The sequence below is a fragment of the Grammomys surdaster genome, unplaced genomic scaffold (assembly GCF_004785775.1).
Source record: "Grammomys surdaster isolate TR1022 unplaced genomic scaffold, NIH_TR_1.0 127, whole genome shotgun sequence".
In the NCBI taxonomy this organism is placed as follows: Eukaryota; Metazoa; Chordata; class Mammalia; order Rodentia; family Muridae; genus Grammomys; species Grammomys surdaster.
Genome location: NW_021604585.1, coordinates 10,065,633 through 10,081,275, shown reverse-complemented (window position 1 = coordinate 10,081,275; position 15,643 = coordinate 10,065,633). Strand labels below are relative to the sequence as shown.

Sequence of the window (15,643 nt, the reverse complement as noted above, 5' to 3'; positions counted from 1 at the left end):
TCTTAAGATCCCTTTGAGAAATACACTGAGTGACCCCCTTCATTTTACCCGCCTAAGGTGTCCAAAGACTAGGTTTCTGGTGATAATTGCTATGTCCACATCTCTCTGCATAGGTGTATTATGTATGTATGCATGCATATATTTATATGTGCATACATAAATGTGGAGTTACTGTATTTTTAATTGCTTTGTCGTCCTCTAAGCAAACAAATGAATACTCTCAAGTGGCCACCAGGAGGCGCCAGGAGCAGCGAAAGACCTGCGGTACCTTGGCGGTAGAGGTGGAGATGGATGCAGAGGCGAGAAGGAAGAACCCAGCTTCCTTTTTTAAGAATCAGTGTGAGCAAGGGAACAGAGCCACGTTATTTTAGGGAGACTTTGTCGCACTCCCCCTCCCCCGGGTAGGTAGCGTCTAGGATGTGTGCACCCTGTTCGTAATCTCCCATGGAGAGACGCTGGCTGCTGCAGCCGGCAGTAACCCGACCCCGCCGGCTCAGGGACTGAAGAGGCGCCGGGGACAGCAGCGAGAGGTGAACAAAAGCCCTCGGCAAGGGGGCCGGAGCCCGGACCTGGGGTAAGTGAACCCGCTCGGAGACCTAGCAGCTCCGGGTATGCAGCCGCAGGGTTTAAGGCGCTCTAAGAGCCCACTCCCCTGAGATGCGGTGCGGGAACTGGTGGGCATCAGGGGCTGGTGTCTGAGTCCACCATACTGGGATTGATGGTACATTTAACTGCACATTCAGCCTTGGAGATCGGGTGCATCTGGGAGGATTCAGGTGCTCTGTGCATCCTGGGCAAACACCGGGTGGGGGCTGGAGGAAGAGGCAGGCAGAGCTCCCAGCAAGCCCCGCTGGAGAGGCTGGAGAAAGAATCCATCACTCCATCCGGAGTAGCCTTTGGAGACTCTCCTCAGCCCTTCCATCTCCCAGGGGCCCCGAGCCCCGGGTCCTTTAGGCAGAGAGAAATCAACCATAAACTTCTTCCTAGGCAACTGGGGCCCTCGCAGCGATGCACTTTGGCATGCACAGGCCTCTTCCCCTTTTGTGTTCTTGCAAAGCTGCATCCCAGCAGCCCGCCTAAGCTACAAACAAATAGCTAATCCTCTCGGGAATCCTCCAGCGCCTCCCTCGCTGGCTGCAGCCTTCCTTGCGCTTCAATCTTTGCAGGAAGGGGATGCATCTAGCGGGCCTCACGCCAATGTGGTCTCCTGAAAGGCCCTGCATTCTAGGACTGAGGGAGGCTGAGGCTGCTGTCTGAAGCCCAGCGACCCCCCCTCACCCCAACTGCCCAGCCTGAGTTTTCGGGGCATCAGTTTTAGGATTTACGTTCGATCAGGCCCCTGAGCTTAATCTGAAATCCGATTAAGTTGGGAGAGGTAAATATGGCTGAAGAGGGAGAAATGGCTCACAGATCCTCTATGTCCCCCCGCCCCCCTGTCATCTCAGGGACTCCAACAAAGGACGAGGTTCAGCTATGGTGGACCCGGTGCCAGAAGAGGAGAAAGAGGGAGCGGAGCCCGGTGGCTCAGAAGGGGATGAGGCCACAGCGTCCGTGCCCCCCGATGCCCAGGGAGCCCAGCAGCCTGCTGCCTCCTCGGCCTCCGCCTCCGCGTCGGCGCCCCGAAAGGCTGAAGTCCCCTGCGGGGCAGAAGGTGGGCGTCGGGAGCAGTCTCCGTTGCTGCACCTCGATCTCTTCAACTTCGCCTGCCCCGAGGCAGAGGGCAGCCGCTACGTCCTGACCAGCCCCCGCTCGCTGGAGGCCTGTGCCCGCTGTGCGGTCAAGCCAGTGGAGCTGCTGCCTCGGGCCCTGGCCGACCTGGTGCGCGAGGCCCCGGGCCGCTCCATGCGCGTGGCCACCGGCCTGTACGAGGCCTACGAGGCGGAGCGCCTGGCCAAACTGCAGCAGTGCCGCGCCGAGCGCGAGCGCATCATGCGCGAGGAGAAGCGGCGCCTGTTCACGCCCAAGGGTCCGGCGGCAGCTCCGGCCTCGGCCTCAGCCTCGGCGTCGGCCTCGGCGCTGAGCGCGGGCAGCAGCAGCAGTTGCAGCAGCAGCAGCAGCCTCCCGGCCTCGCCCGCCTCGCGAGTTGCTCGAAGGACTTCTCCCAGTCCGCCCGCCAGGAGCCGGCCTCCGCCCGCGGGTTCTCGGACAGGTCGGAAGAGCCACTCGCTGGACTCGCTCTCCCGCCGGCGGGACGGTGCCCTGAGCTCCGAGTCCGGCGCCTCGTCGTCGTCCTTCAGCGGGGAGAGCCTTCGGGAGCTTCGCTGGCCACCTCGAGCTTCAGCCAGGAACAGCTGCCCCGCGGGCTCGGCGTCGTCTGCACCCAACCCGCTAGGCCGCCCTTCGGCCCTTGCTCTGGTTCCACTCACGGCCCGCAGCTTCAGCCTCGGGGACCTGAGCCACTCGCCGCAGACCGCTCAGCATGTGGAGCGCATCGTCCGCCAAGTGCGCGCCGAGCGAGGCCTGCGCGGGGTACCCGAGCGCGACCGGAAGATCGCCGCCCTCATGCTGGCCCGGCACCAGGAAGAGCGCCTGTTGCTGGAGCAGCGCGCCGCGGCCCACGGCCAGTGGGAGCAACAGCGCGTGCGCGCCGAGCAGCGGCGGGAGCGCGAGGAGCGCGAGAAGCAGCGCGCCCTGGAGCAGGGCCGGCGGGCTTGGGCGGCGCAGGTAGAGGAGCGGCGCGGCCGCCGGGGCCGGGAGGAGCGCGAGGCGGCGCGGAGACGGCAGCAGCAGTGCGAGCGCAGCGAGGAGCGCCGGCGGGAGCTGGCGGAGCGTCAGGGCCTGCTGCGGCGGGAACGGGTTGAACGCGCCGCGCGTGACGACCGGCTGCGCAAGCTGCAGCAGGAGCAGAACCTGAAGCAGAGGGAGGAGGGCCTGCAAGAGGGGCGGGAGCGCGCGGAGCTGGTCCGCAGGGAGCGCGCCCAGCGAGCGGCGCGCGCCAGACAGCGCCAAGAGGGCCAGCTGCAGCGCGAGAAGCGGGAGCTGAGCCGGGCCGAGCGGGCGCGCCACGAGGCGCTGCTTCGAGGCCGAGTCCGGCAGCAGCAGGAGGAGCGGGAGGGCCTGCGGAGCTCCCTGGAGGCCAGCTTGGGCCGTGCCCAAGAAAACTACGAGCAGCTGCAGGAGCAGCGCGCCCGGGAGCTGCGGGAGCGCGCGCGGAGAGAGGAGCTCCAGGGCCGGCGGGCGAAGGAAGCGGCCGAGCGCAAAGAGCGGGAGCATCAGGCTCACTTGGAGGCCCTGGCGCGGGCGGGAGAACGACGGCTGCAGCACGCGGCGCAGGTGGCCGAAGAGGCGATGCAGCAGAAGGCCCGGCGCGTGGTTCAGACTCGCCTGGAGAAGGAGAGGGCCCAGCGTGCCAACAAGGAGAAGGTGGAGAGAGACGAAGACTGCCGCCGCCGGGAACTGCTGCAGGCCATTGGGCGCAAGCTGGAGCGTAGCGAGCAGCTCTCTCGAGAACGGCGAAGTGCACTGGAGAGCGCTCGCTCCACGGCCCGGGCCTCCTTCCATGTGCGGGAGAAGGTGCGGGAGGAGACCAACACGCGCTCTTTTGATCGCATGGTGCGAGAGGCCCAGCTACATGCCAGCCTGGACCGCAAATGACAGCTGCCCTGTGCAAGCCATGCTGCTCTATCTAGCCCCGTGTGGCCTCCCTTAGTCTCTTTGACCAAACTCCAGGCATCTCCAATCCGGGTTGCCACACCATGAACTCTCCAGACTAATGAACCGTCAGGCACTGAGAAACCAGACATGGTATTTTTCCATCTGCCACCATTGTTTTACAGACTTTGCTTGGAAATGACATGGCACAGTCTACCCACATCCACTTGTGACTTCGGGTTGGAATAGAAAGTTAGCTGGAAGAGAGAGGGTCCCCGTAGGAGAGAGCACAGCGGCCAACGTGGGGCTCTCTGCCACAGCTGCCTTGGGCATCTTTCTAGCATTTGTGTCCAAGACGATTTAAGTTGCAGCAGCTGAGGGGATATCTCCCAGACTCACCTTTATCTTTGAAAATACAAGTTGCACAGAACTTGAAAGTTTCCCAAGAAAGCACAGCTCTTCTAAGACGTTAGTTCATGCACAAGCGACTACAAAAGCTATTGCTGGACTATTAATTGGACATGTGAACAAATTATCCTGTTCCCATAATATTTTCAGTTGAGTCCCTAGGCTTTCTAGTTAGACAATCATCTACAGATAGTAATCACTTATTCTCCCAAGTGGTGTAGGGAGCGGGTTGGATCGGTGATGTTGTTTAGCTTTAATGGAAGCCCTCCATCCTCCATCTCCCTGGAGGTGATGTTTTCCTTAGGCCGCAGTGTTCCACATGAGGCTTCCATGGAAGGTGATATATTTCAGTGGAGGCAGTGTCTGATGCCCACTTCCCTGTGTGGGGCCAGCTCCTGCAGACAGAAGCCATTGCCTTATGAAGCAGAGCTACCTTCTGTGCCTGCCCAGGCCACTCTTGCCTAAAGCTCCAGCCTTGAATGCAGTCTGGAGGGTGAGCCCTGGAGTGTGTAGGATTCCCTCTGTGACTTAGTTCAGTCCTCTGAGGACAATTTAGGATCCTTGGCTGCTTGCCTGTGGTAGCTGAAGGGTTAGAATTGCCTCTGTGTTGAGCTGTGCTATTGTTGGTAGGGTATCTCTCATCCCTGGGGTGGGGCAGGGAAAAGGAGTCTTCCCGCTTTAAATTCCTGGTACCCCCTCACTTATACCTGAAGTATTTAATCAGTCTCTTGGTGCCTCACCTTTCCCATCTGCTAGATGGGGCCATCAGAACTCTTCTGGTACCTCAAGGTCTCCTGGATCCAAAGCATTACTTCAGTGTTATTTGTTGGTCTCCTTTGTGCCTTTCTTGACCTGGAGTTGGGAGGCAGGAGGACTGCTATTAGCCTAGTTTGTTTCTGGTAATATGGATTGCTGGCATTAGACAGAGCAGTGCATCACTGACAGATGGCCATTTAGCATCCAAGGTGTGTGTGAGGTGGGGAGGGGTACTTGTAATACCAAGCCCTTCCCTGGTCAGAAGGTTCAGTTATCACTCAGCAATTTTAACCCGTAGAATGCTCCTTCCCCCACTCAGATCACCTATCAGCTGTCTCCACCAGGGAAGGTGGAAAGACAGCCATCTTCTTTTACATCAAGGTCAGGAAGTAAAGACCTTACCAAAAAGAAAGGAATCAGGGTAGAGGTGTACCGCGTTAGATGTGTTTTTGTGTCTACTCTGCTGGCAGAATCATCCCTAAAATGACTGGCTATTGTCCACATCCCTCATTGACCCTACCCCATCACACACTTAGAGGAGTCTCGTGTAGAAGAAAGCTGTGTTTAGGTGTCACGTGTGAGATAATGTGGAACCAGGAAAGGAACTATATACCAAGGCTTGCTTCTTGAGCGGGTGGGTTCTCCCTTAAATTTCCTTGTCGGTGAGCTGTAATAACTGGTGTTGTCTCTGAGACAGGAGCCTTTAACTAAAAGGTTAATGTGATTACTGTCCTTTGATCTTGTGGTCCTGGATTGCTTCCGAAACCTCCATGGAAAGCTCCACTCTTAAGAGTCCTTATTTCAAAGTGTGAGCATTTGCTTGAGGAGGCAACCTGGTGTTCTGAACCAAGCACTGCAAAGCACATGGGCAGTCTCACATGGCGACCTCACCTGGCCTCTTACCCAGGGTGCTCCCCACCTTACTGGGTGACTTCAGGTTGATCACCTTTCTTAGTTCCCACAGGTGAAGAACTGAGATCATGGTTCCTGAGCTTTGTTTTGTGCAAACTGAGAATGACAGTGACATTTTCTGTTTCTATCATCCTGGAACTGCAGGTGCACTTGCTGTCCACAGGGTTACATGGCTCCTGTGCCCTACTGTACAGAGTAATGTACCATCTCGATTTGGTGCAGAAGGAACAGTCTTGAGACGCTCATTCAAATCCTGAGACACTGTGAAGGCCCAGGCCTGAATGTTGCCAAATTAGACGCTGAGAGAACCACTATGTAAAGATACAGAGAGTTTAGATTTTTACCAAAAAGTCCATATAGCCAAGTATAATTAAAACAAAAGCAAAATTTAGACCTAGTGACAGTGAGAAATGGTACCTTCAAGTTCCAGACCATCTACTAGGCTACTCTGCTGGGACAGAGCAGAGATGATGGATGGACAACTACTAAAGTTGGACATGGTGATTCACATCTCTAGTCCTAACCCTGAGGATGCTGAAGTAGATGGATAGTTATATGGAGTCAGCCCGAACCAGGTAGCGAGGCACTGTCAAGACAAAACAAACAAAAAATGGAAGGAGAACCACCTGTATATTCTAAAGAAATGTTTGTTGTTTCTCTCTAAAGATAATGAATGTCCAAAGTCTCTTTTGGGCCCCTAATTTAAATTTCCACAGAAGAGAAGTTTTATTTTACTCTGACATGCAGCCAGAGGACACTGGGACAGAGCAGAGATGATGGATGGAGAACTATCTCCAAACAGCATTCTAACAGGTGTCCAGAATTGAGTGTGCTGGAAATTTCTTGCCGTCTAGGAGATCCCAACCTTGATCACATTTACTCTTTTGGGACATTTGCTACTTCAAGAGAGAGAGTGTGTGAAGTAATATGAGAGGGGATGGGAAGGTTGGAAAAGCTTTGATTCAGTTGAATACCAAGAAAACAAGCTGAAACCATTCCAGAAGAAATTATCAATGAAGCTAGTCCAACGTTCTGCTGTGGCAGGGACACGAGTCTACACCCATCTGGACAGGAGAATGGAAATTTCCTTTTTGGAAGCATGCAGGCTGCGTTTCAATGGAGCAGTAACCAGGATTTGCCAAAGGCAAAAGGTTTGCAGGGTAGTGAAGACAGAGGAACGTCTTGGTCTGTTTTATGTTGCTCTAACATAATACCCAAGGCTAAGTTAAAAATAAAAGAGATTTGTTGCTGATAGTTCTGGAGGTCTAAGAACATGTTGCCAGCATCTGCTTGCCTTCTGATATTGACGTCAGGGGGACATCACATTTCAGAGGCACCTGGGGAAGGTTTTACACGTAAGAGAAGAAGCAAGAGACAGGAGAAGCCAGGCACACTAGTATGTCAACCCACTCTTAAAGGAACTTATCCACTCCCACAAGACCCAGCCCATTCTGCAAGACCAGCATTACATCCATGATGTAATTACCTTTCATTAGGCCCCACCTCTTAGAGGTCCCACCACCTCAATACTATCATCATGCCAACCAAGACCCTAGCACATGAAGTGTCTGAGGGGCAAACAGTATCCAAGGTATAGCAATGAAAATGTAGTCTGTATTCTGGATATTATTTAGCCTTCTACAGTCTCCCTCCATTACACAGTCCTTTGAGACAGATGCAACTCTGTAGAGGGGCTACATCTTACCATCAAATCCCCTGTAGCCCATGGTATAGAATCTCACCTAGATAAGTACATAAATATTGGATGGAGAGGAGGCTGGGGTGTGTGGATGAATGGTGACCAGAGAAAATCTGAATAGAACAGTTTGTTTATGCAGTCAGCAATTCATTCAGTCAACACATCTTCACATACTACATGACAAATACTCTTCTGTTTGTTTGTTTGTTTGTTTGTTTTTTGAGATAGGATCTTTCTGTGTAGCCATGGCTGTCCTGGAACTCACACTGTAGACCAGGCTGACCTCAGACTCTGGGATCCACCTGTCTCTACCTTCTAAGTGCTAGGATTAAAGAAGAACACCACCACTCCTGACCCCAAATACTACTCATGATGTTGGTGAATTGAATCTCTTGGGTTTCTGACTTTAGGGGTGATTTGTGCTACAATGTCATAAACATGTCTTTGTTTCCCCCACTGGGCTTGCCTACCTTCCCACCTGGACATACACATTCTCAGGTAGCCATAATTGTCCCACAAGGCACTAACCTCAAGCCACTTTTGTCTCTTAGAGACAAGCCATCTGGCAGTCAGCCATCATAGAGTCAGTGTTGCTATTTTTCCTTCATGAAAGGCTTGATTAATTGGGCCAAATTTATAATGCCATATCCTTAAAATTATGTGGCATGGGAGAGAGAAAGATTAAGAATACCACCTTCCAGGGTGTTATAGGTCATTTTAGAGAGGAGGTATAAATAATCATTGCGGATCCAGAAGACCAAACCTTAGGCCCTACAGAGTCCCAGTTGACCAAATGGGGTGTCTGCTCCATCATTCAGCTGTTCTTGCTAAGATAGTCAACATTTCAGAAATATTTCCAATGTAAAAGTTCCCCCAAAGAGATTTCCAGTTAGGTCTAAATTGATGAGAAAATTAAAAATATCCCACTCCTAGAAACCTGACTAAAAGCATCCAGTCAGCTGAGCATAGTGGTACATTGCCTTTAATCTCAGCACTCATGAGGTGGAAGAAGGTGAATGTCTGTGAGTTCAAGGGCAGCCTGGTCTACAGAGGGAGTAACAGGAAAGCCAGGACTGTTACACAGAGCAACCCTGTCTCAAACAAACAAACAAACAAACAAACAAAACAAACCCTCACTTTGCCCAAAGGTTGCTAGGTAGACTTGCCTTTTCGCACTGTGTAACTACAGCTCTATCTTTATGTCTTAGAGAAGCTTGGCAGGACCGTAAAGAAACGGGTGTTGGTAAATGTGTTTGTGCTTTTTAGATAGAGTCTCTGTGTATTCTAGGCTAGTCCTCATCTTGCTATCCTCCTGACCAAGCACCCAAGACCCAGGATTAAAGGCAGCATTGCCCAGTAATACTCTGTATCACTTGACATAGCTTGGAAAGGAAACTCTTAGAGACCAGCAGCAGACATCTCTAGGTTCTAGAACTGTTAGTTATGCTATGTGGTGCCTGACTTTGCAAGTCTGGAGTAGCACCTAAGTATTACAACTGGTCCTGGCCTGGTTATGAGTGTCTCCACAGAAGGACACTTCGTTGACTCAAAACTCTCCAGCATTCTCTCTACATGCACATCCTCCTGCCTTTTGCCCCCCAACACCAGTTTGCCCCCAGTCCTTCACAGCTACCCCTGATGCTGCTTGGCTTCTAATAGGTCAGGGCTAGTACAGGCAAGGGGTACTAGGATGTTAGGGACATAGGACATTTTCTTCCGAAGATCACTGACCACGTAGTCATTTGCAGTTATTGCTCCCTGACTCATCATGTGCAGTCATGGCCCTTGAGGTGACAAAAGCCCTTCCCATTCATCACGTACACTCACATCCCTCGTGAGCAGGAATACCAGTCCCATGTGATTTTCCAATCATCTGCCACTTTGAGCTGCTTGTATCTTTCTTCCCCTCCACTGACACAGTATGGATAGCGTGTTTTTATCTCTGACTCTTTCACAATTCACAGGACTGTCAGGAAGAAGATGAGTCATATCTATTGCATTCAGCACACCTGTCGGTGCACCAACCCTAACAAGCCTACTGTTGGGGTCTAAAGTCGGAGGTAACTTGTGGCTCTCATGTTCTCCCAGAGAGCAGTAAGTTATTTCTTGGGGAAACCAAGAAATTCTATTCTTTGGGGTGTGTGTGGGTGGGGGTTATTGTTTTCACCTTCTTCTAGTGGGCAAAAGGATTCCATCTCAAGACCGCTTCAGAATCTGGTCTGTTAAGTGGTATCTGCACTTTCCAGGGCCTCTGCTGAGCTTCCTGGATGACTAAGACTTTTCAGGTTGTACTAATAAGCCCCACCGTCCCAGTAGTGTGTTCCTTCACTTATGCGAGAGATTGAGTGGGAGATGGAATTTAGGTGTCCTTCTGTTGACATTTGAGACCATCTGAGACAATGAATGGCGTTCATAACGCTGTGAAAATCCACTCCACATGACTGTCACACTTTCAGAGCAAGGGATTTGCCAAAGGAGCAAGTGTCTTGGCTCCTTCCGACCAATCCAGCACTCCCCCACCTGCCCCTTTGTTTTGTGTTAAATGGAGACATAGATCCTACTTGGTAGGAAGTTGTTAAAATGGTTCTTGCTTTAAAAGCTCTCGAAAACAGCTCTCAATTAGTGGACAGTTTTGGCTGATCTTAGGGTGTGGTAAAGAAAGGAATCAGAGTAGGTTGAGTTTATGCTGGGTACAAGGTGTGTGTGTGTGGGGGGGTCCATATTTGGATGGTATCTTTTCTGGGATTGTCTGTGTCAATCACTGTGTGGCAAGACCCCAAATCTCAAAGGAAGGGGAATAATGTTTCCACTGGGGCTATGTATTAGTCTCAGGTGGGCTAAGGGTAGGAGGGGGTATGTTTTTTGTTTGTTTTTTGTTTTTGTTATTTGTTTGTTTTAACAACTTACCTTGTTAGGCAGTAAAGTTGACATGGACAGTAATTTTGAAATTTGTGTTTTATGGATGTACATTGATCCACAGAGATACTAGGCCTAGCAGATGGGCTGGCCTGGGCTGGCCCTGGCCGTGCATTAGACATGAAGATGAAGAATGAGGCAAACTCCTTTGTCATTTTTCATCTGTTCTTGGATATCCTAAGAAGGAAGCCCCAGGGGATCTTACAGGTCTTCTGAGCCCTCAGCAAAATATGAGCGTAGGCAGAATGTTCCTCCCAGGAATAGCTGCTTGTTTGAAAAATACTCACAGGATGAACAAAACGCACAGCAGAAGGGGAGACTTGCTAAGCTTGGGGTGGGATTACAAGGATGTTGACAGCTAATGCACTGGAAGACCTTACACTGTACAGGTGGACATTTAAAGTTATTATTATCCTCTTAGTTTTATATGTGTGTGAATGTTTTGTTTGCATGTATGTGTGTCTGTACTCCACGTGTGTGCCTGGTGCCCTGCCCCAAGAGGCCAGAAGGGGTATAGGATTCCCTGGTACTGGAGTTGAAGGTGGTTGTGAGCTGCCATGTGGATGCTGGGAATCAAATCTGTGTTCTCTACATCCTCTGAAAGAGCAGCTAGTGATCTTAACCACAAAGCCATCTTTCTGTCTCTGTGGGTCACATGTTAAAGCGCTTAACTCTCACAGTGAGGTAAACACTATTAGTCCCATTCTATAAGCGATAAAATTGAGCCACTAAGCAGTTTTTCCAAAGTCACCCAGCAAATGCTGTGCAATTAGCATGGCTGGACAATACACATATTTATCCAGTCTGTTTTGTTGCTTCCTGAAATCAGTGGGAATGGTATTTTATAAATGTAAAAAGGCTTCTTTCGGGTGTCCTCATCACAGCTCTTTGTAGCCTGTGAGCAAACCTGTTGACGAGGTGGAATGAAACTCACTGCTGATGGACAAAGGTCCAGTTTACTGATGCGAAACCTTACCACATCTGGGATGGTGCACCTCCTATAGTAGAAATACTCAAAGGGTGGTCCCTGGGCAGCAGCAGCAGACATAAGGGGTAGGACCCTCAGTTTGGGTTTCAGCTATCTGGATGATTCTGACATACACTCAAGCTTGAGACCTCTGCTGTCGAACTATCTTTCCCAACTGAGTACTCATGAGAGTATGAGTCTTTAAATTTGAGCTAAGTGCATTTAAATAAAACTGAAAATTCAGCTTCATACACGGCAGTCGTATGTTGGAGAAGCTGTGATTTCGGATAGCGTAAATCTAGACCATCACAGAAAGTTCTACTGCGGTGGTTTTTAACCTGGAGTCTTGACCCCTTTAAGGAGTTTAATGGTCCTTTTACAGGGGTCGCCTAAGACCATTGGAAGACACAGATATCTACATTACGATTTATAGCAGTAGGAAACTGAAGTTATGAAGCAGCCATGAAATAACGAAATAACATGAGGAACCGTATTAAGGGTTGCAGTGTTAGGAAGGTTGAGATCCACTGTTACTGGGGAGCACTACTACTGGGAGCACTGCTCCAGCATCTTCTACCCGAAGACATCCACAGTCCACAACATGGCATCCCTTGGGAGTTGTTTAGAAATAAATAACGGGCTCCATCCCAGACCTTCTGCATCAGAGTCTGGCTTTTTTTTTTTTTGCAAGATCCCCAGGTGGTCTGTTACTTATTCAAGTTGAACTATCCTTGTTGCAGAAGACAAGCCCAGATCGTGTTCCATTTACTTCTCTGGTGAGCTCCCACTGGTACATTCTCCCTACCTCCTTGTATTAGCTATTTTGGCGTCTCTGTGACAGGCCACGACTTAATGGAGAAAAGATTCATCTCAGTGCAGTTTCATAGATTTCTGTCTATTGTTCTTGCTTTATTGATTATGGGACTGTACTGGGTCAAAATACTATGGCTACAGGAACACGTGGATGTAACTGTTCACCTCATGGTGAACAAGAAGCAGAAAGCCAAACAGAGATCAGTGACGAATATTACTTTCAAAGCTAAGGCTCCTATAACCCAGCCATTTCCTCAAGCTATGCCCCACCTCAAAGATTCTACACTCATCTACACCAGCTCCGCTAGCCGGGACCTAACTTCACCACATGAGAGGCATTTCACATTTAAACCATCCCTCTACCTCAGTGTTCCTTTGTAATTCTTCGCTGGCTGTCGAATTGTGTCCTCTGGAGCTTGGCTTCCATTTTCTGGGCCTCTAGATGATATTTTCAAGTTCTCGGGGAAGCTGTCATCATCTATTCATCCATCTATCATTAGAATGTTAGGAGCAAGCCTCTCTGCAGCCCGATGTGCCTGTGTGGGGAATTCCCACAATTCCACGAATTGTGATGTATGGGCTGGCTGCAAGGATCCAAAACTCAGATTCCAAGTATCTCTAGGTTTTCTGGAAGACTTTGTCCTAGTCATAAAACAAGTCAATTACATTTAAATTTTTAAAAGTGGCTGGAGTATTTTAATAAAAAGAAACCCCACCTTTTTTGCTCTCAATATTTTGAGGCTTGCCAGTATTCCATTTTATTTATTTTCTGGGTACCATCAGTATTACCAGTCATAATCAGCTACTCCTTCAGACACAGGCAAGCCTCTGTTTCCATTGTTACATGAAGCTGAGGGTCTGGGTGGCAAAGCCTGCTTCCTTCCTGAAGTGGGGGCCCCACTGAACTAGTCTGCACCTCACTTGAAACACATGCAGCATTAGCCAGAGAAGCCCTTCCTGCTTCTCGCCTAAGAGTCGCAACAGAAAGGATGGGGAATGAAGCAGTTTTCAACTCCTTAATGTGGGTGTAACAAAAACCCTGGGTTTCACAGTCAGACTCTGTTGCCAAAGGTAAAGGGAGGGAAAGGGGGAAGTGAGCAAAACTTCTCTCGATAGATAAGGGCTAGCTATGAAAAGTTGTTAAAAACAAGTAAAAGAAAGGTCAGGGAGAAGGAAGAAAGGAAAGAGGAAGAAAGGAAAAATGAAAAGGTGGGCTGGAGTAATGACCCAGAGGTTAAAAGCACTGGCTGTTCTAACAGAGGACCTGGGCTCTATCCTCAGCACCCACAGAGCAGCTCCCAACCCTCTGTAACCCCAGTCACAGGAGTTCTGATGCTCTCTTTTGGTCTCTGTAGGCACTACATGCAGGTGGTACACATACATGCAGGCAAAGCATCCACACACTTAAAGTATAAGAGTATGGGGTGGGGGGAGAGGAGTATGTGAGCTTTTTTTCTGTACTAGTGCATAAATTCCAGAGCATCCTTGGCTTACATAGCAAGATCCTGTCTCAAAACAAAAGAGGGCTGAGGGACATAGCTCAATCTGTAAATTGCTTAATGTGTAAACATGAGGACCTGAACTCAATGCCCCAGAGTCTTTGTGGGCAAGCCAGGCATGGTGGTATGTTGCAATCCCAGCACTGGAGAATGGTCACAGGAAGTTCCCTGATGTGTGCTGGCCAGTCAGCCTTGCCAAAAATCAAGCCCCAAGCTAATGAGAGATCCTATCTCCAAAAAGGATAAAATGGCTCCCAAAAAATGACACCTGGGGTTGTCTGATATCCACACGCACACTCACAAGTGTACCTGCTTGCACGTGCGCAAACATACACACACACTCCCCAACTATGGTAGTGAGAATGTATGATTTCTTGTGTTCATAATCAAACCTGTTAAGGAGCCTTTGGAATCTTTTGAGATATTCTCTATTTGGACATCGGGATGGATCTCATGATTAGCTCAAGCAACAGAAAAATCCTCCAGGTAAAGGCAGCCGGCTCTGAAACTCTGGAGTCATAATCTCCAGTGTGCACGTCAGCTTGGCGTATATGCATAGTACCAGCATTTAGAATGACTTAGAGGCAATCAACTGCAGTCCTGGCGCAGGAGAAAATCTACTGCTAATTTTATTTAATGTTATTATCTAATCTTGATATAATAAAGGTGTCAAGCATCCCCAGAAATGAGGTTCAGCTCTTCCTGGCCTACACCACCACAGGCAGAGGGTCATTAGGTGCGTCAAATGGGCTATCCCTGCAGTAACTCGGTGTTAAGTAGTACATGGGGTGTCATACTTCAGGAACCCCTAGGTCCCATGAGAACCTGGCACAGACAGCTTCATGGAAAGCTTAGGTGAAGGATTCTGCTTGCATGTTGCATAGTTTTTTGTGTGTGTGCCCAGAGTCCACTTGGCCTGATCCCCCTGGTTGGGTTGCAAAGAAAGCCATTTCCCTAGAATCTGCAACCTTTTTATGCAGTCTGTGCCCTTCTGTCTGACACAAGCTCCCAGGAATTCTGCAGGAACCGAGGTGATTAGCAGGAGACTGCCTGCCCAGAATGTCAAGTAGCATACATCGGCACAGACTCACATCCCTGCACACAGCCGGCTTCCTTGGCACTCGCTCTGCCCTCCACAAGCTCTTTCTCTTCCCCCATAGTGGATTTTCTACAAACCCACTTGTTTCCAGGCGGCAGAAATATGCCTGCCATGTTTCTAAACCTTCTCCATGACAACGCAGTGTGAGCTAGCCAAGAGAGGCCCTGGGGGCAGACAATATGCAAAGGCCCAGGAAATGCTGAAATTCTGCATTGATGGCAAGTCCGTCTGGAGGATAACACAGTGAAGTGGAGGTTGAACAGAGCAAGGAAAACTAGCGTGAGGATGTCCAATAAGATGAACCAGAAGCCGGAGAGCACAGGGCAACAGGGACTCTTTCCTTCTAGAGAAGATATTGTGCAGTTGAAAGCAGAAATGGACTGAGGAGATGGACCAGTGGTTAAGAGTGCTTGCTACTCTTCCAGAAGACAGGGATTCTGTTCATAGCACCCACATCAGCTCACCACACCCTGTTACTCCAGTTTCTGGGGATCCAATACCTTCCTCTTGTTTCTCTGGGCACCAGGTATGTACATGCTACACATACATACTTGTAGGTACTCACAAAAATATATAAAACAAGAAATCTTTTAATAAATAAAGAAAGAAAAGAACAAAAGGAAGGAAGGAAGGAAGGAAGGAAGGAAGGAAGGAAGGAAGGAAGGAACAAAAGGAAAGGGTAGGTTGGTGGTGGCCCACACCTTTAGTGCCAGCACTCAGGAGGCAGAGGCAGTTTGGATTTCTGCGACTTTGAGGCCAGCTCAGGCTACAGAGAGAGTCCCAGGAGAGCCAGGGCTACACAGAAAAAAGCCCTGCCTCAAAAAAAAAAAAAAAAAGAACGAGGAATGATGAGATACTAGTGAGGAAAGGTTTCTAAATATGCTGCCAGTGCCTCAAGATTATAGATGTGTGCCTGCCCACACACTGGAGCATCTGTGAATGTGTGTGAGTGTGTGTGTGAGTGTGTGAATATGCAAGTGTGT

At 49.9% G+C, this 15,643-nt stretch overlaps 1 protein-coding gene across 1 annotated transcript; it reads left to right on the top strand.

The window, feature by feature from the left end:
* The first annotated feature begins 255 nt into the window (after positions 1–255).
* On the top strand, positions 256–5,482 carry Ccdc177 (coiled-coil domain containing 177). Its single transcript, XM_028788622.1, has 2 exons — positions 256–574; positions 1,446–5,482. Exon 2 carries the CDS (start codon positions 1,474–1,476, stop codon positions 3,592–3,594), a length of 2,121 nt encoding a protein of 706 aa, XP_028644455.1. The 5' UTR covers positions 256–574; positions 1,446–1,473; the 3' UTR covers positions 3,595–5,482.
* The last annotated feature ends 10,161 nt before the right edge of the window (positions 5,483–15,643 follow it).